Genomic DNA, 25,898 nt, shown 5'->3' on the forward strand with positions numbered 1-25,898 from the left:
GCATCAGTGGTTGGGGCATGGATTACTGTGATATGGAATGGTTTGCCTTGGATACGGACCCAGATCATTCTATCATTTTTGAGATTGTATCCCATTACTGCCTTCCTCACTCTTTTGTTAACTATAAAGGCCACACCATTTCTTTTATGGGACACTTGCCCACAATAATAGATGTAGTGATCCTCTGAGTTAAATTCACCCATTCCTGTCCATTTTAGTTCACTGATTCCCAAGATGTCGATGTTCACTCTTGCCATCTCTTGTTTGACTACATCCAGCTTACCTTGATTCATAGATCTTACATTCCATGTTCCAGTGCAGTATTGTTCTTTGCAGCATCTGACTGTTCTTTCGCCATCAGACACATCCACAGCTGAGCGTCCTTTTGGCTTTGGCCCAACAGCTTCACTCTTTCTGTGGTTACTTGGACTTGCTCTCCGCTATTCCGCAGTAACATATTGGGCACCTTCTGACCTGAAGGGCTCATCTTCCAGCGCCATATCTTTTAACCTTTTGATACTGTCCATGGGGTTTTCTTGGCAAGAATACTGGAGTGGTTTGCCATTTCCTTCTCCAGTGGATCACATTTTCTCTGGGTTCTCAGCTGTGGCCTGTCGATCTTGGGTGGCCCTGCATGGCATAGCCCACAGCCTCACTGAACCGCACAAGCCCTCTCACCACATCAAGGCAGCAATCCATGAAAGGGATAATGCTTATTTACTATAAATAATTTAATCATGTTGTCCAGGCCCGGGACTGCCGGCAGCACCGCCCACGCCCCCCCCAACCCGCACGGGACCTCCAGGCCGCCAGCCGACCAACCCAGCACCCCCAACGCAAGCTGGAGACCACTCAGCCCTTCCCCACTCACCCTGCAGGCTGGGGGCCCAACGCCTGCTGCAGGAGCTGCTGCCGAGGCTGACAGAGCCGCTGAAGCCAACAGGACGGCCAGGCCGAAGAGTAGGGAAGTTGCCGGGGCCAGGAGATGTCTGGTGGAGAGGCAGGTCCAGCCCCGGACCCGCGGAGGCATCGCCTGGCTCCCTCACCTCAACAGGCAGGAGGGGAGGAGCCAGGCCAGTAGGAGCACATCGCTCTGGACCGTGGCAGGCCCACAGGGCCTGCCACACCACACACACAAGCAGCCAGCCAGAGAGGGAGGGGGCTGCTGGACGTCTGCCCTTAAAAAGGGGGGTGGTGCCTGGAGGGTCCCTCCCAGGGGGAGGAGGCACAGGGGCTGGGGAAAGGTTAAAAGGAAGGGCTGAGCAGCCAGATGGGGGCCGATGATGACGGATTGGAGTGGAGCTGGTGCCCGAGCAAGTCTCATCAGCTTGAGCAAACACAGAGAGAGAGGAGGCAGAGAGCTGAGGGGCAACAGCCTGAGGGGCAACAAGGTGCTGTAACCCAGCCCTCCACTCTATTCTGAGATCCCTGGCCGCCCAGGGGAGGACCCCGGGGAGCAGACAGGCAATGGACAGGGCGGGGCATGACACGTGTACTGTGAACCTTGTCCAGACAGAAATCAAAACCTGAACTGGTTTTGTGGAAGTACATGATGATGCTTTTAAGGAAGTGACCAAGAGCATTAACCTCATTGCCAAAATTTTGTTTGTTTTCAGAATTGGTATGCCACTTTTCTCCCTGAAGGGAACTAAAGATGCTCACAGAAAACTAACAAAATACAGTCCTTTTGGTTGAAACAAATAATATGGTTAAAGAAACAAAGAAAACAAGACAAAAACAAACATCCTGAGCTAAAGCAGAGATCACAAAAAAAAACACTGTGGATACAATCACACAAGGAATCTGGCTTGACAGTATCCCAGCTTTGAAAAAGCCAGTATACTTTGATGCATGCCAAGGCATTCACACAGCCCCCACCCTGTTGCCAAGGAAGGCACGGGCCATACACATGCATGAGGAGAATTCAGACTGCTCATGTGCATGTGGGACAGCTGCAGTGCACACCCAGCCGCTCAGACAGCTGGGAAATGTGCCCTACACACGCTTTAGACATTTGCTACCAGGAAGTACCTGGTAGATATTTAATCCAGTCCCAGCCCATCCTAAAATAAGATAAGGATGGGTGGGACTCGGGAGGGAGATGTGTGCATGTGATTGTGCACATTAGCTCCAGATTGGAGGTGTGGCTAGATCAGCCCAAATCTCTTGTGTGATGGCACCCTGTGATAGATAATCCTAATCTCTGAAGGTCCTCAAGTCAAGACAACATAATGAAGCAGATCGCTCATCTTTTCTTTACTTCACTTTATATTAGAACAGCCACTGCTGAAGGGGATGATTAAAAACAAACAAACAACTGAGTATTATTTAGACAATTTAGAATCCTAGTCCCTAACGTTTAATACACATGAGCACCCAAATTATGGCTTTTAAAATGAAAGGTTTACTGACTAGTCACTGTTTCCCAAGGTACTGACAGTCTGCTATACAAATTTCAGTGTCACTTTAAACAAATTTGTCAGTGCCGTTTCTCTGCAACTATAACTATATAACAACTACCACTATATTGGCTAAAATGTGCATGTATTCTTGAGAAGGGTTGTTGCTGTTCATTTTATTTATTTGTTTTAATACAAACAAATCATGAAGAACAAGCTAGTAAAGGCGGTGAAGTACCAATGCTTGCACTAATAATAGTTGTTTTATTAATGTGTGGTATATAAAGGAGCCTTTTAGACTGTATTCTTTAATCACCATAGCACATGCTGCTTTAAAGGAGATTAGCTTTCATTCCTTGATAGAGCACTGATGAGATCGTAGTGTGTGTGTTGGGGGGGAGGAATGATCAAAGTGGGAATTACTTCTCCATAGCAACACTGCCAATAATGATATAGTCATTGCACAAAATGTACTGAATCAGCACTCTCAGTGAGGAAGAGAAGATTGCAACACATAAATATAAGCAATGACAGACAATAAATCCATTTTGGATAAAAGCCTATGTCTGCAGTCTGCCCCTTTAAGAGCCATAAACTGAGAGATCAAGGATAGGAAAACCGATAGGAAACACAGTTTTCCAGAAATAGACAAGGTGTGAGCAGGCTGTGGGATCCTGCTTCCTTTCTCAATGTCCCATCAATCCAGTTCTGTTTATTTTAGTATCCTGCTGCCAGCTCTCTTGGAAACCATCTTGAAAAAACAAATATCAGTGGAGCTGCTGCATGCCTTTTTAATCACACTCATTCTTTCTCCGTGTTAAGTGTGTGCATATTAGAATAATATATTCATATATAAGACACAGTGGCTTGCACTTTTTATAGCCACATGTGGTTGCTATATGTTAACACATTTGGGCTACTTGGTTTCCTGTGGAGAAAAAGCCTGCGGGTGAGAGTGATGTGATATATTTATTAATCTATTTAAAACATTTCTATTTCATGTCCCCCCTCAAATAGAGTCCCCAAGGTGGTGAACATCAAGATGTTATAATCAGGGATTCTTTTGCAGAAAAAGCCCAGCAGAACATCATTTGCATATTAGGCCACACCCCCTTATACCAAGCCAGCCGGAACTGCGTTCCTGTGCATTCCCACTCACAAAAGGCCCTGGTTATAATTAGGGTTGCCAGGTCCCCTCTGGCCATTGGTGGGGTGTGGAGGTGTAAGGTTGCCAGATCTATGCTGGGAATCTCATGGAAATTTGGGGATGGAGCCTAGGAAGGACAAGGGCTGAGTGGGGTACAATGCCATGGAGTCCACCCTCCCTGGCATCCATTTCCTCCAGAGGAACTGATCTCTGTAACCTGGAGATGAACTATAATTCCAGGGGATCCCCAGCTTTTAAAACAAGGTGTATATATAAAATATAAAGGTGATAATGCTGGTGGCAGTTGGAAAAGAAAAAGACCCAACATTGACTCAGTAAATGAAGCTACAAACTTCAGTTTGCAAGACCTGAACAAGGCTGTCAATGATAGGGCATTTTGGAGGTCATTAATTCAAAGTGTCACTGTAAGTTGGAAGCAACTTGACAGCATGTAACACATATATAATTTAAATAATTCAATAAAAACATATTGCAACTAGGAAGAAGAAGAGAGGGCATATATATATTCTAGCAGGTTTATCTCCTCACATCATGGTATTTTCCCAGAGTTATGTGCCTTCTGAGCAGAATCAGTTGCCATTTCCTAGCAAATCCCATTGCCGAAATCAGCTTGCAGGAAAGATTAGTTGTGCCTTATCAATATTAGGGAGAATTCCAACCTGATGGGGTCCATTTTCTTCAGGAACTCAGGTATACAAGGAGTCAATACAAAAGAACAGGATGGGGGGCGTTTAATTAAGAGATAATGGTAGTGCAAGAGAAATACAAGGTGAATTTGAATGTCAGTCCAGCTTTGATATCCTGATGTCTATGCCCAGTTCTAAAGCTGCAAATGTTTTTCAAGTAACTGCAGAATGGCTGTCAGTGATGTCTAGGATTTGTTAATTAGTGCCCTCATGCATCCTTTTATTGCCAACACTCCTCAAGAATTGCTTGCTACTTAAGCAAGGAGTCATGTGGTTCAATGGAAAAATTATTTCTATATGGAAGACCTGAGTTCAACTAGCTTTGTAGTCAAGTGTAGCCTTGAGCCATGTAACTCTCCACCTGAAGTTCCTGTTTTAGAATATGAATTACTGTTGTGAGGATGTGTAAAGATACAGATTTTAAAGCACAATGCACATAACTGCTATGTAAATGATAAACAATAATTATCATAGAAGTACAGAATACATTAGATGTTCCTGTTTTTCACACCTGAGCTCTATCAGCCTCAATATAATGGCCCTTATTGTTAATAGTTTGAATTGGCAATATTTTAATTATACTTCACCTGCACTGTTTAGATCAAAATCTGAATAATAAAACTTAATGTGTTCTTTTCCAGATAAATGCAAAGAGTTTGTATCTAAATGGAGAAACTAAAAAATTGTCACCAAAGTCATTGGAAAGCTCCCACTTGTTTCTGAAAGAAGCTGCAGTCAAAAGGGATCAAAAAGTATAGAACAAATTGATGGGAGAGATGAGATGACCTCAAATAGACTGGTCACTGTTGCAAACAGACTGGTCGCTGTTGTAGATGGTTGCCCCTACTCTTAGCAATGAGTGCAGTTGATGGCTTATTCCAATGGACAGTTTGTTCCTTTTCCTGTTGTAGTTTTGGAGAGTCACAGACAGGATGCATCTGCAGGAACTAGAGAACCTAAACCTGCACAGACTCTGCCTTTTCTTTTTTTCTCTACCTTGTTGTGGTGTTGCTGCCTAACAGGTCATTAGGCTGAGGGAGATGGCTTCATTTTTTTTTTTATACAATGCATCCTTCCTTGTGGCCTCCACCTAGTTCTGATTGTCATGAATCTGTGCATCCAGTCCTATGCAAACCCCTCACAAACAGAATGAAAGAACAGCCATCTCAAGCATCATCTTATCTAAATGAGGCAATACATATAGGCTAGTTGCTGCAAGGGACATGAATTCATTCATTATAAACATGGAGGCCTTGGTAGATCTCACAGACCATGGATATGTCTATTGGACATATTAGGTGACAAGATGTTCATAGCTTTGGTAATAATACTGCAAAAAGCCCCAACAACCATACTGCAGCAATGTGCACCTCACTTTGAATTCCACACATGGGTAAAGGGCTGCCATTCAGTGGTAGAGCCTCTGCTTGGCATGTAGAAGGCCCATGGTTCAATCTCCAGCACCTCCAATTAAAAGGAGCAGGTAGGAGGTGACATGAAAGATCTCTGCCTGAGACCCTGGATAGCAGCTGCTAGTTTGAATAGACAATACTGACCTGAATGGACCAATGGCCTGATTCAGTAGAAGGTAGAGCCATGTGTCCACACCTCATTAGACAAAGAGAGAGAGCCTAATGCCTTGGCACTGTTATATCTCAGCATTTCAAAGAGGCAAAGAGAATCACCTAGAAATGTATGGACAGTATGTATCACTCATACAGTTGTCTTTGCCAGAAAGGACAACTGTGTGAGGAACATACACTGAAGGAGGCATTGAAGGGGAGACATTGGCAAAACTAGGAAAATCATGCAGAGATACAAGTGCTGCTTTTATTATTTGGGGGAGGGGTTAACCATGTGCGTGTGCATGTAAGTGTGTGTGTTAGAATTCAGATTTTTCTACAAACCTAGGTCTTTTTTTAGGTTTATAGAAAGATCTGATTGTCTGTCCATGGCTACAGTATCTGGATTTAAGTATGCACAGCTTTGGCCATGTTGAGAATGGGATCTATTAATGTATGGAACCTTAAATATGAGGAAGCAGAACTGATTATCATTGTGTTAGGCTCACATGCCTAGAGTGATATTGAAATATTAGGTATTGAAACTCCCAGATGCTTCATAATATCCTGGCTCAGTCTTCTCAAGAATATTTGTTATGCACATGCAAAGTTAAATGTCTATATCAGGAGAGATTAGAATTGTTCTTTTTATGTCTAAACAGGTCTACTTGGAAGTAAGTCCCACTTTATTCAGTGGGGCTTACTTCCAGGAAATTGTTCTCAGGATTGCAGCCCTAGACACCAGAGTTTTACTAGAGGCAGATGTGTTGGTTGGTGAATTTGAAATACAGATTTGTGCTCATAAAGGATCTGTAATATATTTGTTAATATCATTATATTTTCAAGGGATTTAACAAGAATGCTTTAATTTATTTTCATAACCACAGAACTCAGGTTTTTTTGTACAACATCCAAATGTTTTCCCTATCTTTTTCTTTCTGTTCCTAACACTTTGTTAAATATTCACTTAAGGACATACAGAATGTTTAATTCTTGCTTTCTACATTTTTCCTTTTCCTCATGTTTTCTATTTATTTTATCTGGCATAACAATTACAGGGTTTTTTTAAAAAAAATGTTGCCTGTGCAAATGTTGATACCAGGGTTTGAACTTCAAAAATACAACTGCATAAGAACAAAAGTCCATCCTCTTCCACAGTCTCCACAGCCTAGGATATTGCCTCGAGAGATATATGCTGGTGTTCCCAGGCTTCTGAACCTTCTTTAGGTGCAGAAAGAAATAGATGTGTCCAGCAGCAGTCCGTTTAACTGGCAAACAGTAAGGAGCCTCTTAATACCTGAATCTCAACCTTCTGCATTAGAATTATATTTTGCACTTTTTGTTTCTAGTCATGTGGCTGAAACCCCTAATCTTGGAGTGTCGGGTATGGCTTGGGCTATGGCTTTTTTCTACAGTTAAACTAAATTACATAACAATGAAAATGGTGTTACCAAATAAAGAACATCTTGTTCTTATTGATATAGTATAAATGCAAAAACTGGACTAAAAAACAGTACTTTTCAATCAGTGGAGGTAGAAAATGCATACAAACATATATACATGTAATATAGACCTTGACTCGATCACTTTTTGTCAGCAGTGCTTCTGTTGTGTTTCATATTTTGACTTCTTGCATTCACATATATACACACATTTCTGGATGCTCCATAATTTCTTGTGTTTTTGTTACTGAAATTAAATGTTCTGTTGACTGTTAGTGCCATCCTAAGCAAGTCTACTCAGTCATTCTCAGGTTTATTCCACAGGATTTATCTATCAAGAAAATGTTCTTACAGTTGCAATGTCAGTTGGCTATGTGAAGGAAAACCCTTGAAAACAAGAAATCAGAATGGACCCATATTTAGTGGGTCTTACCAGGGCTTTTTTTTTTAAGCAGGAACGCACAGAAACAGAGTTCCAGCTGACTTATTGTCAGGGGGTGTGGCCTAAGATGCAAATGAGTTCCTACTGGCCTACAAAAAAGTCCTGCATAAAACAATGGTGATGGCAGGGGGTGTGGCCTAATATGCAAATGAGTTCAGATTTAACAGCATCATGTGCCCTGAAATAATAATAATCTGGCCTTAGACACAATTATGTTCACTGAGAGAAGCCGGGTTCCATACTAGTTCTATATCAGTGATCCTCTAATTCTCTAAATTATAATGAATTTGAAATGCTCTAGTATTTGGCTCTTTCAGTCCAGTAATGGTTGCACGTAATGATGGCGATTTTTCCCCTCGGGAAGGTCTGATTCATGCTTTGGAAAGTATGACTCTAAATTCCATGAGCACAAGAAGAAGAGAAAAACCAACGTAACAATCCAGGGAGAGTCTGCCTCCATCCTGTCATTTCATATTGGTGTTGTGCCTGCTGCTATTACAACTGTTACTTCAACCACTACTATAGGAAAAGCATGACTGAATACAGGCATGTCTTCCAGGGAATGTTCAATAGTCCCAGCCCAATTTCTATACATACACATTGTCAAATGACTACACTCAGAATGACTTTTTGGTAGGAAGGAAGTATAAAACAATTAAAAGACGCAAGTATGTCTACACAAAACTACATTATTGGCAAGTCATCCTTATGGGCTAGATGTTACTCTGCACGTTTCTCAGAGGTCTGTAGGGAGACTATTCCTGAAGAGCTTTCTCTTCTTATTCTTTTTGGCATTCATCACCTGCTTTTCCTGACTGTAATTCAATCTGAGGGAGTTTATTTTTTTTCTTAGTTCAGCTGCCTGTTTTTATAAAATGCATATGTACTAGCCAAAGAGTGATATTTTAACCTCCTTTGGAAATGATATTGCAAAAGAAATACTCCTTACTATAATGCATAATCATTTATATATCTAATAGCCAAAGGTTGGCCCAAGTGTAGATAGACAAACCCATACAATGAGGACAGCCATATCAACATCATAGGGTTCTACAGATTAGGGGGATTCCCAGGTATGCAATAAAAAGTTAAGTTTTAACAAATAGGGACACAACTTCCCCCACCCCCACCCCCAATTAATAGTGATGTCTGCATGCACAGACATTATTAACAATTCAGTCTATGGTCTGTAAACGAAAGGAATTCAAAACAATGTTTTAAGTTCTGCGTCAGGCTATTTGCCTCGTAAGCCTCCATCATCCTAAAGTTATTTTGATCCAATGGTATAGATTGCTTTGTTTTTACAATTTTCTCTAACCTGTGGCTTTCCCCTCCCCAAATGTCAGTGTGTCCCAGCTGCTTGAATATTTCTTGCCTAATGCTTACATTGGACCCTTTGGTTTTGTTGATCAACCAAAAAACAATTTAAGAGCAGTAATGGAAATGCTGGCCTTGTAAGAATGCTAACAATTCAGTCTATTCCTACAGTAATTCCCACCATATTCTCAGGATAAATGCCGTGTTTGTGTCACCCGTTTTCAAATCTAAACATCACACAACAATAAGTTGAATAGTATAACACAAGCTAAGTAGGTAAGAGGAATCAGTGAAAGGCATATGCTGCATATTCTTTTTTGTCTTCTATAATCAGCAGACTTGAGAAAACCTGCAAAACAGAACTAAATCTTGATATTCTGTTATTGACTTCAAGTGTTACTTCATGACAGGTATTTGACAGAACTTTTGCAGTAAACATAAGTGGCTAGTGGCTAGTTTTTTAATATTATGAACTTCTTTGTTTCTCTCCCAAGATTTGGTGAGAAGCTATTCTATGACTCCACCCACACTCAGCATCACAGAAGAGGAATACATGATCAACACTAAAGATACACTGAATATTACTTGCAGGTAAGAGTCATATAAGAATGCCCTTCACTCTTCCCAACTGTTATGTCAGGGAAAAGCATTTGATATAAAACAAGGTTGGTAAAACATCATTGAAAAATGGGGTTGCCAGTTCTGGGTTGGGAAATACCGGGAGATTTTGGGGATTCTGAAGAAGGTGGGGTTTGTGGAGGAGAGGTTCTTCAATATGGTATAATACCATAAAGCAGGGCCGGATCTAGGGGGAGGCAGAGGGGGGTGCTTGCCCCGGGCACTGACAGAGGGGGGCACGCCAAATTGGGTATGGAGCCCATTGTATTCTATGGGACCATAAAATAGAATGGCCCATAAGGGGGCACCATTTTTTGATTTTGCCCCCCCCCCTCAAAAAACATGTAGATCCGGTCCTGCCATAAAGTCCACCTTCCAAAACAGTGATTTTCTCCAGTGGAACTGATCTTAGTCACCTGGAGATCAGTCGTAATAGAGGGAGATTTCCAGCCGCCACATGAAGGTTGGCAACCCTAAAAGAATGAAACTCAGGCTTTGCAATATCGTGTCTTTAACACCTAGTTTGGAGACCTGCCTTGGGGAACGAGAAGAGTTCTTTCTAACCGAAAAATCTGCTTCCAAGAACCCAACCAAGGGCCCAGAAAAACCTTATTAGCCACCACCATCTGGATTTTTAGATCTCCAATATATACTTTTGTGTAACTTTTCCAGGGATTTTTATGAGCAGGAAGACACAAGAACACAGTTCCGACTGGCTTGGTGTCAGGGGTGTGGCCTAATATACAAATAAGTTCCTGCTAGGCTTTTTCTACAAAAAAGCCCTGAGTTTTTCAGAAAACCAGAAAACTTATTTTCAATAATCACTCAACAAAAGAAACAAAATTACCCAACAAAGAAAATAGCCAGCTACATTAGAAATATCTATTTGTTTGTTTTATATAGAACATTTAGGTATCACCCTTACATAAGTAAGTGCTCTAGGCAGCTCATGGAAAAACAGAACTTTAATTTGGAAATTGTCATAAAAGCATGAAACCACAAACTATTAAAAATGAAGCTTAAAAAGTATTTAAAAAGAAATGCCAAAATCTGGGGAGATAGGAAGAACTTTATAAGCATCACAAGATATTTAAGACAAATTGTAGAGACGTTCCCTGTGCAACTTTACAAAGAGGGTGCAAAAAATCTACATAGCCCATCTTAATAACCAAGAAGTATAGTATAAAGAATATGACAGCACAGCCGGAAAAAGAAATATTCAATAAACTAGTACTACCAACCTTTGCTTTATATAACAGCAAGTACCAGACAGCCTAATGAACAGGGTTGCCAATCCCCAGGTGGGGGCAGGGAATCTCCTGGTTTGGAGGCCCTCTCCCTGCTTCAGGGTCATCAGAAAGCGGGAAGCGGGGGAGTGTGGAAATATCTGCTGGGCATTCCATTATTCCCTATGGAGACCGATTCCTTAGGGTATAATAGAGAATTGATCCATGGGTATCTGCGACTCTGGAGAGGCTGTTTCTTAAAATAGATGCACCACATTTGCAGAATAGCATCCAGTGTCTTTCCCCAAAATACCTTCCAAGTTTTGAAAAGATTGGACCAGGGCGTCCAATTCAATGAACTCCAGAAGAAGGTGCCTCGATCGTTCATTATTTATAATGGAGGGAAGGCATTCAAAAGGTGCACGGTCCCTTTAAATGTGATGGTCAGAACTCCTTTTGTTCCTGGCTCCACCCCCAAAGTCTCCAAATATTTTTTGAATTGGACTTGGCAACCCTAGTAATGAATGAGCGTTTAGAAGGACCTCTGAAGTATTGCAGTCTTCAATTTGATAATGTGGGCTCTGAAATAGATACTGATGACTACTACTACAGAGAAGGCAATTTGACTATATCCCCCTCCTAAGCAAAGAAAGGAAGTAAGTGAATGTAATCAGAAGCTTGAAAACACGGATCAGGCCCAGCTCAGAAGAATGCCTGGATGAATTTCCTTCTTGAGAACTGTCAGTGTTCCAAACTATCAGCAATACCTAGGGAGCCTTTAATCTGAGAACTTCTGGGAGTTGTATGGAATTTTTTTTTTTTTTGGGGGGGGGGGGTACCTTGCTGTCTTATTTATATCACCTTTCTAAAAAAATGATAGGAAATAATTGCTTAAATAAATACAGAGAAACAGTCTTCAGCCACAGATGGCAATGACCATGCCTACGCCTTAAACAGTTCAGAAAAAGGTGCTTGTGCATCTGTTACATGAACAATGTATACAGTATGAATGTTATTTGAAAATGTTTTTTTTTTTTAAAAATGTAAATGGCAGAGATGGTTAAACAACATTGTGAAAGAATCCAGCTGACTCTTTAAATTTGCAGTGTTGGTATTAGAAAAGAAGACCAGAATGGAATGTTTAAACAAAAAACTTACCACAATGACTCAAATAAACAACCCATCTAATCTAGATTCTGTTGTCTTTTTGCTCCTGAAAAGAGGTCAGCATCCCCTGGAGTGGTCGTGGCCTGGAGGCCAAGAGGACACTGTCCAGATTGGAAAGGACAGCGAATCAGTGGTGTTGGTGAGTCTCGACGGTGTCCGAACAGTCAAGGAAGAGGATTGTGAGGGCACTGACACAAAGCCCTACTGCAAGGTCTTGACACTGACAGGGACTCAGGCTAACGACACAGGCTACTACCGCTGTTACTACAAGTACATCAATGCCAAAATCGAGGGCACCACTGCAGTCAGCGCCTATGTGTTTGTGAGAGGTAAGAGGGTAAAAGATCTGCATGGCCAAAAACAGATTAGAGTACAAGTGGAAGATCCCATTGGCCAGTCTATTATATTTGTTTAAATTTTACTGAAACTCTATATCACACAGCAGGCTGAAATTACAAAGGAACAACTTGTAAGCCAAAATGCCCTCAAAAGAGTTGGGGAATTGACAAGTGGGCACCTATGGCTTAAAAGGGATCTAGAATCTATGTATACAGGATTCCACCTCCAGAAATTATTGCTTAAATTTACCAGGGACACTAATTAAGTAAAACAATTAAAAATTTATTACAGAAAAATATAGAACACACACAGAAAAATATAGAACACACATACAAGGTTACAACACACATACAGTTCTAAAAAAAATAGAGAGAAATGCATAGAAGTAACACAAGGATGGACAAACAGGATGATAATTACCGATCGTAGTCTTCAAGGAAGGCTCCAATGGCGACAAACGAGGACTAGGGGGAAGGGACCCTCGACTGATCAGGAATCGGGGATGTATCTAAACAGCAGGAATGGGGTACTGCTAGATGCACACCTGTGGGGAGCTGGGTCACAGGTTATAAGGACTACCTTGAGCCCTTAAGGGATGGGAGGTACAGGGACGGATGACAGGTGGTCAGCTGGTACATGACTTCAGAAAAAGGGGAGGCTCCACAATGACCATAAGGGCTGTACTTATGCGGTAGCCAATAGCCAGTTTATTTGGGGCACCTGATTGGATGCCTGTACTTGACCAATGAGCAGACTTGGCCTTAGTTACCTGATTGGACTTCCAGGTAACAATGGGTCAAAGGGGGAGGCTCCAGGATGACCATTAAGGGAAAGAATGGGAAAAATTATTGGGGTGGAGGTGATTAAGACTGTCAAACTTATCTAAAAAGGTGACAATAGATGGCCAAATTGCTACCTAAGGTAACACCTGATCTATACAAAGAAATTTGGCTCTGGGTGAAGATGTTCTTCCTCTTCTTCACTCCTCTACTGGCACCAGTCTTTGTCTTGGGTTCCATTGGACAAAGGCTTTAGGCAGTCTGACAGGATCCATGCCTAAGATAAGCTTGATGGCCTTATGCATAGGTGACATCTGTTGAGTACGTGAGCCTCTCGCTTCACTGTAATGGAGTCTGGCACTGCAGGAAGATAGCTGCTGGTGATGTTAGCCTTCCCATATGGATTCTATGGTCAAGGCTGGAAACTGCTTGCCTGGACAGTTCCTGGTGGTGCGCCTTCTTCGGCTGCAATGGCCGAGATGGTGATCGCGCGGAGCGACTGGAAACCCATCTGTTCTCCTGGTTAGCACTTCTCCGGAGACACAGAGTGCTGCTGCAACGTTGTGGCTGTTTGTACTTACTTAAGTCCCTACATTCTGGTAGACAAAACCCACGCTCCCTTGGTAGATGTGTGTGAGTTGAATCTCCAGGCATCCTGGCAACCAAATGGGTGACTATGATGTTCTGAAATTAGGGATCTTTTTCTCACAAACTATTTAAGATTTAATTCATTATAAAGAAAAGGAGGACACCCTGTCTTTTGAATGGGAAACACTAATCCAGGCAGAACAATGTAAAAACATGTCTTTGCCAGGTTACCTCTATCATGACCTTTACACCTCTGCACTCTCATCTCAGCTCTCATTGTTGCTGCTGGATTCCAGCACCATCATATTTGGGTTACCTAGGTTGACTGGGAGAATTTTAAACTCACATAGCTGGCTATCTTTGCGCTTCAGGTAGATGTTCAGTGTTAGGCAACATAGGCACCTGCTCAGCCCAGTAAAAAGATAATCATTCAGAATCTCAGTACTGACACAAACCCAAAATATGTATTGCCAATTTTAAATGCAGGAATAGCAGATATTTTGTTAATATATTTATTCACTGCTTTTCCTTAAAAAAACAAAACCTCCAGGTAGTTTGCAGCATGTTTTAAAAGCCTCATAAAAGCACCCCAGTTCCAAAACATAATGTAAGATTATTGTGTCCAGCCAGTCCATTGAACCTGAAAATCTGAGAATAAAAAAAAAATTAACCTGGCAACACAAATTACACAGGGGTGTCGGCTGGCTGGTTGGTATCTCTGGAACACTTGTCTGTCCACTTCCCAAGACCTGTTCAAGAGCTCTGCCAGGCATTCTGCTTGCAAGTTTTCAGACAAGCAGTAAGGAAAAGGGGACTGCAAGCATCAGTGGACCAAAGACAAAAAAGTATGTGTAACAATGAGAGAGAAATCTGAAAAGACTGCCCTGTCCAGCCACTTAGGGTTCCTAGTGTTTCTCCCAGCAGCACTTGGCCATAGCTAAGTTCATTCTTCATACTCATTGACCATTTCCCAGTAAATAAGCTGGTTCTCTTTCTAATCTAAAAAAACCTGATTAAATCCAAGGAAGTTGATGAAAGAGTTATAGCATAAACTTTTTGTTTTACTGAGAGAGAATAAAATCAGTATTCATCCTCTTGTGTGGGATAGCTGAAGATCTGTTCTGTCTGGAGGATTCAATTACATTGGTGCCTGGGGTGAATGTTTCAGAGGGACTGGAATGTAGGAATTTTCAGTTTTATGGCACTCTAGAAGCAGAACACTGGCTTTATTTTTTTAAAAGAAGAACTTAAATCTATTTGCATTTTGGGTTGTAAGGGAACAGGTTGGAAAGTGGTGGGGGTGTTTTCAATAAAACTGAAGCAGAGTAGGATGCAAAACGGCAGATATACTGTTAGAATTAAACAATGTGCAGGCAGAGGCTGTTTTCTCCATGGCCATATACTGCTTTGTGTCTGCAGCTGAATTGTAATTTGTGATATCTTTGCATCTTCCAGCTCCATTTGTTTACCAGTTTGTTTTACCAATTAAGTAAGGTTTCATGTATGCTACCTTAAAAGTCCTTACCTATCCAATCAACTTAACATCATGGTCAGTTAAACAGAGCTGCAGTTTTAAATAGCCTATACTAAGGCAAAATCAAAATCTGTCAAATATGTTACTCAATATTCATGTGCTTTAAACAATTTATCTCTGTCATCATAACATCAGATCTTCTCCTGAACAGTTTTTGTGAGGTGAGACAAAGATGCTTCATACTTGGACTGCAACTTGTCTGTTCCCCCAAGGTTCTTTATTCTTTTAAAGACAATTTTGCCACTGCAAATATGCATACAGAACTTCAACTTCTTAGGCAGAAAGCACCCGGGGGGGGGGGGGGACAAGTGGAGCAGAGAAATAGCAGGTGAGGGAAGATTTAAATGCTCCCAACTTCCTTTAGAAACCCTTCCTTTGGTGTGACCTTGCATAGGATTCACAACCACCTGCTGTATTCATGTTGGCTCACTTACTTTGTGAGCATGTCTGTGCTCTGCAGTTTAGGATGAATCCAGACTAAATTGACCATTTCTACATATTACCCCTTACTGCTGTAGACCCCACCATATCAGCCCAAGGAGTCCCTTAAGAGCAGCATTTAATGGAAATCAATGGGATGCAGTGGGAGAAAGAGACAGGAAAAGTCAGTTTTGCTAATGGAAAATTTAGTCTATCCATCCCTTTCTTCTTTTTTTAAATTGCATAGCAGTATCCAGAAGAAAGGACTAATTTTTCCTACAGCAGGTTGGTAACCAAATCCACTTGGCTAACTATCATCCTGCTCAGGGCAACTTACATGGTTAACAACACTAGCTTCTGGGAAATGTGGATCCTTTTTGTATAAGTGGGGTTGTGAGTTAACATGGAGCCCCATTTGCAGCATTGCTGTGGGGGGGGGGGGAATGGTCAGCATCATGAACTTGGGTATTCTCTGTTTGGAAGCCAAAAAGTGCTACAGGGAAGTGAGAAAAATGAGGACCAAGAGTCCTGGATGTGGCCTGCATTGCAGTCATTGAAGAAGGCATTTTGGTGTCATAGGGGAGGGAAAGCCAAACTGGCAGAAGTCAACTGTGTCTGGATTGCTGCTTTGTGGATGAAGAAGAGTTGAGGGTACATCATTCTGTGTGTTTGTCTTAAACCAGATGAGAGTATGTTTTTGTCTTGTTCAGATACAGTTGAGAGCTGGTCTCCAGACCAGACTTGTTTGCTCATGTTCAGATTCAGGTGAGAGCTTGTACATGGACTTTGGTTTAGGAGTGGTGTTGAGGACCTCTAAGTTGGTTTCCTGAGTGGCTCCAACAACTGAGGCTGCCTTGTGAGGACCAGCTCAGAATTTCATGGTCTCCAATGCCAACCATGGGCTGGTCTCAAATAATAAATGGGCCCCACATTCTGTTTGGGTCACAGTCTGGTTTTCAGTCTGGGTGGGACAGGTTCATATAAAGGTGGGGCTGAAAACAGTTTCCATGACATAGATAGATCACTGCTTGTTGGAGTTTACATTTACAGGGACACCAAGACTGTGCATGGCTGTAGGATCAATTAAAATGATCCAACCCCACAGCCAGATGGATCCAAATTATTTTCAGATGGCCTCGGAGGATTTCCCTATTGATACAGTTGGCTCTCCTATTGATTCCATAGTTGACTTCTAGAGTGAGGAAATCAGGTAGTTGACACAATTGTTCTTAGGCACCTTCTCACCTGTCTAAGAACCCGGTTAACCCTTTGGTTTACTGAGGGGCTACAGGCAATCAAAAGACAGGAAATTGATAGAACCATGAAGAAAAACCAATTAAAAATCTGACATGACATAGGCTAGAGCTCATTTTAAAGCTTAATTCATGGCAGTGATGGCTGTAAAGAAAAATGCTTCTTTTGCCACCATTGCATCTGCACAGTGTAGGCCTGAGGAACTCTTCCACGTGGTCAGGGGCCAATTGCTATTTAGCCTGCAGAAAAAGAGGGGGTGTTTGTCCTTGCCTTGACACAGGTGGCAGTCCATCATTTCCTAAAGCATGCGCACACACACTGCCCTAGGCAAATGCATAGGTTCAGGGTTTTTTGGTAGAAAAAGTCCAGCAGGAACTCAGTAGCATATTAGACCACATCCCCTAATATTAGCATATTAGATCACACTCATTAGCATATTAGGCCACACCATCTGGGATAATCAATTGCAAACTGAACCGTGGCAGTAACTTTTCCAGGCCCTGCTAATATTAGGGGATGTGGTCTAATATGCTACTGAGTTCCTGCTGGACTTTTTCTACCAAAAAACCCTGAACCTATGCATTTGCCTAGGGCAGTGGGTCGCACGTGTGTGTGTGCGCATGCCAGATTAGGCTCTCCCATGACTTCAAATAGAAAAACAATTATTTGTATTAATTTTGCTGGCCTGAATCATTCTTCCTTGGCGGAGCACTGTTTTTTTAAGTTGATAATTTTTTATGGCCCACGAATGATGTTATAAAATGTTATAAAAAAGGTTCCCCGCCCCTGTCCTAAAGAAATCTACTCTGGACTAGTTTGAATAACTATCTGGTTTCAAATTTGCCATTCCTGAGCAAGGTGATTATATGAGTCCATCTGGACACCTCCAAGGATTCCTGGATGAGGTGAATTGTTTCAAATCAAATCTGGTTTCAGGCTCATTTATGAGAATGAAACTGCTTTGGTCACCATGGTGGATGATCTGCACTGGGAGATGGATAGAGGCAATGTAACCTCTCAGAGGCTTTCAGTCACAGTTTCCTTTTGGGAGGACTGGGAGGTACTGCTCTGGAATGGTTTAGGTCCTCCTTGGAAAGTAGGGTCCAGAAGGTGAGGTGGGGAAACTGCTTCTTGACCCCTTAGCCTTTGGTCTATGGTGTCCTGCAAGGTTCCATCTTGTCTCCCATGCTTTTTAACATCTACTTGAAGCAAATGGGAGAGGCCACCCAACAATTTAGCCTGGGTTGTCACCAATATGTGGATGATACTCAGCTCTGATTTATGCTTCCAGCTGACTCCAAAGATGCTGTGGAAAAGAATCAGTGCCAAGGTAAAGGTAGTCCCCTGTGCAAGCACCAGTTGTTTCCGACTCTGGGGTGATGTCGCATCATGACGTTTTCACAGCAGACTTTTTATGGGGTGGTTTGCCATTGCCTTCCCCAGTCATCTACTTTACCCCCAGCAATAAGAGGAAACTTAATCCTAAAAAAATGGAGGTGTTGCTGATGGATAGAATGAGTATCCCAGGAATTTCAGTATCTCCTGGTCTGGAGGCATAGCACTCCCACTACAGGAGCAGGTTTGTAGCCTTGGGGTGCTCCTGGACCCAGGCCTCCTACTGGATAAGCAGATGACAGTGGTGGCTGGTGAACAAGCTGAAGCTTTTCCTGCCCAAAAAAGAATTAGATTAGACTACTGGAGTACACTCTACATGAGGCTGCCCTTGGAAAGGTGCAATTGGTACAGGTTGTTACAGCCAGAGTGTTGACTAAAATGGGTCACAGGAACCATGTCACTGCTGTCTTGTTCTGCCTACACTTCCCTGATTTGCTTCTGGGTCCTATTCAAGGTGCTGGTTGGATGAAGCCAGCAAATCTTAAGGATGTCCTACTCCTAAATAAACCTATCATTAAAGTCAACTTTAGGGCCTCTACTTCTGCTGTCCCCACCATCTGAGTGCCATATGGGTGCCAATTTGAGAAAGTGGTACAAATATTTATGTATTTTCTTCCCCGGGGAAATTTGTCTGTTCCCCTCTATCATTGTCTTCTGCCACTATGTGAAGACTTTGTTGTTGTTGTTTAGTGTTCCCTCGTAGACCTTTCTTCCCCACATACATGTTTTGTTTGTTTTTAATTTTTCTATACACACGTTTTACACAAACAGATCTGTATTTTTAAAGTTGTTTAAATGTTATTTTAATGTTTCTGACTGTTTGCTGGCTTAGGGAGCCTGTTGGATGGAATGGCAGCATATGCCTTCTGTGCACAGTTGGTTGAATACAAACCACTGTAGCTTTCTTCCCCATTTGCCATGATTCCTTCTCACACTCATATATATCACATATTCCCCTGTATCCCTACCCTCTGTTTCTCTCTCTCTCTCTCCCTTGTACCCCACTATATCTTCTCATCTTCATGCTTTCCCTAACAACAGCCACACCTGTAAGGTGGCAGGCACCACAGAGTTTGAAAACAGATAGTAGCTGTTGAAAGGGAACTTGTAATTGATTTCAAGTTAAATGGATATCAGTGTAGTTCATGGGCCCTCGATTTTTAGCATACGGTCTAAATATAATATGGGCAATTAATAGTGAGCACTTGTGGTTTGCCAACTGAGCAACTGTTGCTGGTATTTTAAAATAAATCATTCTCCAATAACAAACTCAAAATAACAATAGCCAGAGGCATTAGAAGTTTGGCAGGAATTTCCCCTTGCAAATGTTAGTTCTTGCTTAATCTAATCTGCTCTTGGTCTTTGCTATGAACATCTGTGGCTGCTCTTCAAATATATCCTGGAGAAATATTTATATAAAAACACAGAGATGGAATAAACTCCAAAACCTCTAGTCAGAAGCATTTAGCAGCAAAGAAGCTGAAGTACATGATTGCCTATGAAAATGTGTTTCAAGCATGACCATGTGCTGCTGTCTTGCAGTGCTGAACTGGTTTTGTTATTTAAGTCTAGATTTATTTTGCCTTTTGTCAGCATAACAGAATATTGAATTGGGAAAGTGTGAATATAATGAGTTTCCAGAGAAGAACTATGGTCCAACCTCAAAGTGAGTTCACAGAGGATATGGGATGCCTACTTTGATTATAGTCTCTGTCTCTAAGCCCCTAGGGTATCTTGCACAAAATGCATTGTTTCCATGTACTTTAAATTACATGTATTTTCCCAGTTAACAAGGAAGCTGTTGTGTCTTTGATTTTTTTGGCCAGGCATGAAGACTTTGATACTTAGCTACTAATATATTGGCATATTTAAACAGATATATGCATGTCTAAGCCAAAGACCTATATTCTATTTCCTAAATCTTTCCACTTAAGTTGCAACTAGAAGCAGAGAATCACATAATGTTCCTGTCATGGCTTTCATCATAGAATCAGATGCTTGGATCCTGCAATAAATTTCCACTGATGGAAGAGATTTCTGTTAGTGGAATAGGTTTTTCTTCTCTCCTACTGCAGCCCCAAAGGACGTCCCTGAACTTCATTGAAACATTCCACCAAACTAGATGATAAGTTTTGCCAGCCTGATCCTCCAAAAGTGAGACAGCAGCTGCTGGGAATTAAATTCCCAAGTGTGCTAGGATCCTAGCCATGGGAGGAGGAGGACCTCCAGCTCTCCCCCCATTCCATGCCGTTTCCTCAATCCAAACAGCTTTCAGAGGCATTATTTGCCCCTGGAGGGGCTGAACATGCTATTTTACTCATAATACACATGTAATGTGTATGTAATTGCTTTGTGAGACTGCCTAAATGTCTTTGTCTTTAAAAACATATAGGTTTGGAGGGAAGGGGATGTGAGCAAGTGAAAGCATGATTTAGTGGAGGAAGTCTTCTTAGAGTGGAAGAAGACTTCAGACTTTGCATAGTGGAGTGGTTAGTTAGGATACAGGCTACTATATTGTTCTGTGCTAAAGTGCATCATTATAGTTTTGAGACTGTAAACCTTGAATTATAAGTTCCACAATGAACCTTAGAAGTAAGTCCCATTCCCACCCCACCCCCCAGTGGTGTTTATGTTAGGTAATTGTACAAAAGACTGAAGTTCCTATAGTTCTAATTTTTTAAAAAAAATGATATTAGTGATGGTTTAAGTACTTGAAATTTGTTATTTTTAAACCTGCATTTTGGGAAGGGAGTGGCTATATTCGTTTCTGTTATCCTAAGCAAACTGCCACATCCATTGATGTGCATGGATCAGTACTAATTTCAGTCAGGAATTTTGTGAAGTGAGCACACACAGTGAAATCATTCTGCCTCAAGTGTTACCACTGAAAGATCATGTTGCATTGTATCTTCTGATTTTATTTTCTAAAACCCTCTGTTGGATTGCCTATTTATTGTAAATGGCTAGAGGAGGAGAGAGCAAAAAGACGTAGCTTATACACTGCCAGAAAAAGTTTCTTCTAAAAGGCAAGAAATACATGCTAAGAAACAATCAGAATCAACCTAGGCCTGGCTGCAGTTGGATCAGAACGGACAAGGCAAAAGGAAAAGGCGGATTTGGAAATATTGTCATTACCTAGTCCTGCAGCTAATGGTGTCAAAATGGCTGAATCATGAAGCTGTGATGACTGAAGGAAAATATAATTATCCATGTGGATTAAATTAGCATTCTTGTCTAACTAACGGTGTGTATTCTATTTATTACATTTGCATCCTTTTATTTATTTATTTTTTTCAAGAAATGCAGGGTGCTTGCTGTTCATAGGTGTTACCCTAATTTATCTACACAACAACCCTGTAAAATAGGTTAGGCCAAGTGACAGACACTTGACCAGGTTTCCCTGATACTGTGTGATTACACGGGCTCACCAATTATTTGAACATATTTAAGAATATTATAAATATTATATCAACAAACCAGAATAAAGCACTCAACTGAAAAGAAGTAAGCAATCTGAACAAAGACAAATAGTTTGTTCAGTCTATTAACTATAGGTCTGCTTGTGGCTGTATTACCTGAAATATAGGCAAACTTTTAATGTTCCCTGCCATGTCTGGGCAAAAGCATTTGTTTGCTTTCTGGGAGTTGTCCAGTTATTAAGCATGACAGTAATATAGTAGAGATAGAGCCCCAAAGAGTAACCTAAGACAGTGGTCATATAGGGCACTTTACATTTCTGACCCCAACCTCATACTGGTGGCAGGTTCAGGACCATTTCACATAGAATTTATCTAGTTTAAAAACTGTTAGGAAGAGAAAATAATCACATTTTTCCTATTTCTCTATCTTCCATTATTCCATTGCTGCTGTTCTCTGAACTTTCTGCATTCCTCTCATTCTCAGATTTTGAACAGCCATTTATCAATAAACCAGAAACTCTTCTTATCTACAATAAGGAGAATATCTGCGTCCCATGCCTGATATCCATTCCAGACCTCAACATCACTTTGCTCTCGGTAAGAAACCTCTTGCGGAATGACTCAGGGCTCTGCCTTGTTTCAAATTCAATCTTACCAGTTTAAGGAGGAATACAGAAAATATCCTAGGGAGTGTGAGACAAAAAGGGGCAAAAGGAGAACTTGATAAAGCTGTTATCCATGAAAATCCTTAGTGATATTTCCCAGTGTAACTTTTTCTTCATTTTTGTCTCTGTTCTCTTTTGGACTGCAGTTTTTGAATTCTCTGTGGGATATTCTGGATTCTCAATGTTTATTTCAGGAGGGATATATTACTATTACTCAGAATTTTCAGGGCAAGGTGAGACTTCCTGGGAGGAAAGGAGCTTTTTTTGTGCCAGGGAAACACTAATATTCCACCCTCTATGGGGTTTTGGCATATTGAGGAAAATTAATATAATTATTGTTACCAGAAAACTGTTCATGTCTGGAAGTTACACTACCTTTCTGCAGACCATGAGTGCCATTTCACACTTTGACCAAAATCACATGTGCATTGTAAAGCATAGGAAGTTTAAAAAACAATTGTATATTAACTTTCCTGTTTTGAAATCAGTCAATTAAAAGCAATGTGCAATTGCCAGAAAGCTGATGCACTGAAAACTGTTCAGGCTTTTGAAAACATACACAACTATAGTGGAACAGAGACCTACAAGTGCTAAATGACAAGTTGTCATTATTCAAAACCACCTGTACCACCAAGATTACACTAAACAAGGAGCAGCAGCCATTCATGGCTGTCTAATGAGTATATCTGCACAATATACTTATTTGGACAAAGTGTGTTTGTTTTTTCATTTTTTCATTTTATTTGATTTATATCCCGCCCTACCCCACGGAGGCGGGCTCAGGGCAGCTCACAGCATAATAATTCTAACAATAAGGTTTAATATAATAAGGTTTGCATAACATTTTAAGATATGCAATAAAAATATGTTAGCACCTAAAGTGTGTGAAGTGCTCCTTGCTACAGACTGCATGGGAAACTAGGTTGCTTTCGATGGGTTTAGATAGAAACTGTATAGGATTGTGCAAACAATATCTTAAGGGGCTCAACAGATGTTAAAACTGCTAAGAGAGGACTCATGGGGAACTGAGCAAAAGACATGTGTGCTGATGCATTTGCTATTGCATCTGCCCATCCTGGCAACAGCAAAGGCAAATATTAATATTGGAAAGCTAAGACCAACATTATAGCTTATATGTTCTGCACCTGAAAAAAGCAGTAGCCTTCATACAATCTAATTGCTCCACTTCTTATACATTATGCATCTAGTCATGTTATACCACTCCCACCCAAAATTTTCAACTTTCTACTCAGGAACTAGTACATTCTGCCTCAGCATTTTCCTGCAAAATGTGCCCTATTCCCTACTTTGGTTGCTTTTCCTTCCCCATCTCTCCCTCACACAGATGTCAGTCCAACATCAAAATATTCATCTGAGAAAAGCTTTATCTGAAAATGCTTTCGGATTTATATAGGGAGGTGTCTGTGGAATCAGCCACAACAAAAACATCCCTGTGGTAGCCTCTAATATCATGTTTCTGATGGGCCTTCTCTCTCTCTCTCTGGTCCTCAAATGAAAAGCACATACATTTGAACTGTTTGAAAGATATTATTGATAGCTACTCTAGATGAAGGGACATGGATAAAATCTATCTTTTGCACCATGGTCTGGATAAATACATTACCTATACGGTAACTTTGTACTGGCAGTCAACATAAATGTTTACCGTTGTTAGCTATGTCATGCTATGGAAACCATTTAATATAATTATCACTCTTGATTTTGCCTATACTCAATTTTCCTATGGCTCCACTGTTGTTACCCAACTTTGAATATCTAGATCTTGTCTCCTTCTATATTACTTGGTATGTGGAATTCTGTGATGACCTTTGGTTTGTACAAATAATTGTACAATTATCATGTACAATTAACTTTGGCTGATTATGTGGCTGATTAACGTTGGTGCTGACCAGCCTTGAAAGTAATAGAGGATAAAGCTGTAATGTTACATCTTTGCATTTCTTCAAAGAGTTTTTTTAATGTTTCTTTTTTTCTAGACAACCTCTGTCATCTACCCAGATGGAAAAAGCATTATCTGGGACAACAAAAGAGGAATGTTGGTTCCCACCTTACTGATCAAGGATTCCCTATATGTTCAATGTGAAACTTTCATTGACAGGAAATCCTTCAAATCCAGTTTCTTCCTTGTCCACATTGCAGGTGAGTTTTTTCTTCCACCATCACCATCTATCTGGTGTTCAGTGTTCACACATGAACCTGTCTTATACTGTGTCATACCCTCGATCTACCAATCTCAGTATTGTCTTTTTCACTGGCAGTGGCTCTGGAGGGACTCAGGCAGAGGTCTTTAATACTACATATTACCTGTCCAATTGGATATGCTGGTGACTGCACATTCTGTTTGAACCTGGGGTCTTCTGCATGCAAGGCAGATGCCTTCCCACTGAGCCACAGCCCCTCACAAAACCCTTTGCTTTATTACTATCTCCTCTTATAATAACAAAAGCCATTGGGTCAGCATCACATAAGCTTGTTTTGCTATTTTCTTTGTAAGATCTCAGGTATCTATAAGGCAGCAACGCTTGTGTGTTTAATCTATGCTTGTAAGAAAAATATTTTTTAAAGTTCATACTGTGGATTGACAATTTGTATTGATTATAGTTAATTTCAAATTTCAGTTATGAATTAAAATGTGTAGGCTTTTCATTTTCTGTTAGTTGTTTTTATCAGTAGAATTTCTTGGGTATGTTTCTGCCTAATTTGTATTCTTTCAGGTCTTTGGAATTTGTCTTACCAAACTGTTTTAATTGTCTTATGTTACTGTTATCAATGATCATGCAATACAAATTATATTTCTCCTGCTACTAAATTACTATAGTAATCTGTGCGATGTATAAGGTTGGCCAGTAACATTAATGTTGCTAATGGGGTACTGACATTGCCATGGGGAAACATATTTAAGGCCACCTAGTAAAGTCAGATTATATCTGAGCCAGCAGCAACCTATTTATTCTCTTAGCTGCTATACCACATCAGCTCAGAGTTGCTTGCTCTGAAACTATGCTTGCTAAAGATGTCCTTGGAGTAGAAAAACATTATTATCACAGATGAGGTTTAAATCAGTGCTTGTTTTAATTGCCTTATAATGTGAATGTAAATGTCATGTCTTGAGGTGCAGGCAGAGAAAGAGACCAAGCCCCAGCTGGGGTCTGAGTTGGAAAGCAGGGAGTCCAAAGTCCAATCCGAGGTCAGAATCAACAGCAGAATAGGAACCAATAGAGATCAATGTCCAAAACAAACCGATAGCCGAGTCGTTCATAGCCAGAAGTTCAGGAGCCAGAGGATCAGGTTACAAAGGCAGCTGGGGTGGACGCATGTTGCAAGATTGATGCGCATTGCTTCCATGGAGGCCCCCAGCCCGTAGCAGAGGCTAAATGGCCCTCCTGCGAAAAGCTTCTGCTAATACTCAGGGCTAATCGAATGCCTTCCTCTTTGGTGTGCCTTCCTTCTCCAGGTT

General features: G+C 41.1%; 1 protein-coding gene across 4 annotated transcripts in view; it reads left to right on the forward strand.

Moving 5' to 3' along the window:
* Nucleotides 1-25,898, forward strand: part of FLT4 (fms related receptor tyrosine kinase 4) — a 144,742-nt gene that overhangs the window by 57,305 nt on the left and 61,539 nt on the right. For 3 of the 4 annotated variants that reach the window (XM_060240330.1, XM_060240332.1, XM_060240331.1), the window contains exons 2-5: nucleotides 9,511-9,607; nucleotides 12,082-12,356; nucleotides 22,240-22,352; nucleotides 24,418-24,580. In XM_060240330.1, coding sequence (XP_060096313.1) covers nucleotides 9,511-9,607; nucleotides 12,082-12,356; nucleotides 22,240-22,352; nucleotides 24,418-24,580 — 648 coding nt within the window. Of the gene's footprint in view, nucleotides 1-9,510; nucleotides 9,608-12,081; nucleotides 12,357-22,239; nucleotides 22,353-24,417; nucleotides 24,581-25,898 lie in introns of those variants that run through there. The other variant, XM_060240333.1, reaches the window with a different exon arrangement.

Source organism: Heteronotia binoei, chromosome 5 (genome assembly GCF_032191835.1).
Source record: "Heteronotia binoei isolate CCM8104 ecotype False Entrance Well chromosome 5, APGP_CSIRO_Hbin_v1, whole genome shotgun sequence".
NCBI classification, from domain to species: domain Eukaryota; kingdom Metazoa; phylum Chordata; class Lepidosauria; order Squamata; family Gekkonidae; genus Heteronotia; species Heteronotia binoei.